This window comes from Mus caroli, chromosome 12 (genome assembly GCF_900094665.2).
Source record: "Mus caroli chromosome 12, CAROLI_EIJ_v1.1, whole genome shotgun sequence".
Lineage (NCBI taxonomy): Eukaryota > Metazoa > Chordata > Mammalia > Rodentia > Muridae > Mus > Mus caroli.
Genome location: NC_034581.1, coordinates 63,907,861 through 63,910,547, shown reverse-complemented (window position 1 = coordinate 63,910,547; position 2,687 = coordinate 63,907,861). Strand labels below are relative to the sequence as shown.

At 44.2% G+C, this 2,687-nt stretch overlaps 1 protein-coding gene across 1 annotated transcript in view; it reads right to left on the bottom strand.

Moving 5' to 3' along the window:
- Positions 1 to 2,687, bottom strand: part of Klhdc1 (kelch domain containing 1) — a 43,982-nt gene that overhangs the window by 35,265 nt on the left and 6,030 nt on the right. The window contains exon 2 of the mRNA XM_021179040.2: positions 278 to 348. Within this exon, the coding sequence (XP_021034699.1) occupies positions 278 to 348 (71 nt within the window). The remainder of the gene's footprint in view (positions 1 to 277; positions 349 to 2,687) is intronic.

Below are 2,687 nucleotides of genomic sequence, written 5' to 3'. Positions count from 1 at the left end.
AGTGTGACACTCAACAAAAGTTCCACACATGTTTCCATAACTGGGAATCAGCTGAGCAAAACAGTCTTCAGAGGCAAAGAGGGCTTAGCCGGTGAGGACGCGGAATGCGGAAGGGAGGGAGTAGGAACGGAGCCAGAGAACGAACCACAGAGAGATAAGGAGAGGGGTATGTCATAAATGCTGTAGGATATTCAAAGGATGCTGGTGAATGCCCTGTGATCTATTAAGGCCTCTGTGAGTTAGAAGACTAGACATTTTGTAACTTAAAATTACTTACCACAGCCCACTATCAATATCGTAGGTCCACATTTCATCATTTGGCAAATATACCTCATTGTCTTCAATAGACTAAAAATAAAGAACGTACAAAATTACCATTTTTCAATTATATAGTAACAAATTGTCCCCTGGAGTGAGAAAAGCTGAAATAAATGTTTAGAATAAAAGCAGAAATATATGAATCTTAAGAAAAAAGGCTCAGGGTAGCTCATTTTCACACAGAAAAAAAAAAAAAAAAACCTCTGAAAGACCCAGCGGAACATGGAGAGGACACGCCACAGAAGACTGTGGACATCTGAGTGCCTACTGTGTGCACCACACTGCCTCCGAGGGCGCTTTTACTCTTCTGACTCACAGTCCTGGTGACACGTGGGAAACTTCTGTGATTACTTACCTCCAGCATGCTGAAAAGCTTTTTTTTTTTTTTTTTTTTTTTTTATCTCAGATCTCTTTACACCTTAAAAAAATGTATTTCTTTGGTTTTCGTTCATTTGTTTTGCTATTTTGCTCAATTGGCCTGCAACTTACCACCAACACTGTGAAGGCAGAGGTCATGTCTGCTGTTATAGCTAATTTCCCAGAGCCTCAGCAAGTGCCCTTGTATATAAAAGGGAAATGGGATTTACGCTGGATAGCTAAGCAGATTCATCCCTGCAAGACGGACCGCACCTTCACGTTAGATGAGTAGTCAATACGACAAATCTTTCTCGGGTGACATAGAAACACACACAAAGCACAAATAAAAGAAGTTGGATGTAACTGCTCAGGGCCATCACCTGCATCATACCTTCTTAAATGGAGCTTAAAACAATTATGTCCACGTCTGTGCAGGGTCACATGGAAGCCAGAGGCATGTGATCTCTTGGAGCTACAGGTGGTTGTGAGCTGCCTGCAACCCAAATCCTGGCCTTGTTGGAGCAGGAAGTACTCTTAACCATAGATGCCTCTTCAAGCCAATGACTTCTCTTCCACACCAAGTCTCCCTTTCCACTGAGTCATTCCTAAGAACATCCAACTTGATTTGACAACTAGATCCCTCAACAAAAGAACCACTCTCTTGACCACCCTCTATCCATCTTACTGCTCCCATCTCAGAAAACAATGGAACAACCCGCCCACGAAATGCTATGCAGTAGAGTATTCTTTTTAATGTTTATTTGATTATTTTAATTTGTGTGTGTGTGTGTGTGTGTGTGTGAGAGAGAGAGAGAGAGAGAGAGAGGTGGGCACTTGGGCAAAACTCTAAGTGAAATGAGTAACATGCTGGATAGAACTGAGCCCTAGCTGAGTGTATTTTTCATAAAACAGAACAACACTATGTCCACTATAGGATAGATAAAGAAATGTCACACAAATAATAACCACAAAGACAGAACAGAGACGGAGGGAATGGTCAACCAATGTCTGAGACCCATCGCATGGGCAAGCACCAATCCCTGACACTATTTATGATACTCTGTTGTCCTTGCACAACAGCCCAGCATAACTGTTCTTGAGAAGTTCCACCAAGCAGCTGATTGAAACAGATGCAGAGACGCAAAGCCAAACATTAGATGGAGCTTGGGGAGTCTTGTGGAAGAATTAGGGGGAGGATTGAGAGACCCAAAGAGGACAGGGGCTCCACAGGAAGACCAAAAGAGTCAATTAACATAGATTTCTGGGGGCTCCCAGAGACTGAACCACCAACTTAAAAGCTAGCATGGGCTAGACCTGGCACACCCCCACCCACATATGTAGCAAATAAGCTGATTGTTCTTGATGCAGGTCCCCCAACAACCAGAGTGTGGCTGTCTCTGAATCTGTTGTCTACCTGCCTGTCTGTGCATCCCATTCTCCTAACTGGGCTGCCTTGTCTGGCCTCAGTGGGAGAGAATGTGCCTAGTCCTGCGGAGACCTGATGTGCCAAGGTAGATGATACCCAGAGAGGAACCTCCCCGTTCCCAGAGGAGAAGGGGAAGGGGTGGGGAGCTGAAGAGGGGTACTGGGAGGAGGGGGGCAGATATTAGGATGTAAAATGAATAAACTAATGAAAAAAAAACAAAACAAAAGAATGAACAGAATATCCATGAGAAATAACCACAGCTGGTCCCTAGAGAAAGCCTAAGCATATTCTAAAGGACCACATTTCCTCGGTGGGACATGGTGACATTAGAAATTAATAAGACAAAATGCATTACAGAATACTGTGTGTGAGGCTGGAGATGTGGCTCAGCAGTTAAGAACATGTACTACTTTTTCAGAGGACCTGAGTCCTGCCCCCATTACTGTCCCTGGTACTCACATTAGACTCACAACTGTCTGTGACTCCAGCTTTAGGAGACCTGATGCCACTAGCACCTTCACCCAAGTGCCCGCCTCTCTCTCTCTCTCTCTCTCTCTCTCTCTCTCTCTCTCTCTCTCTCTCTCTC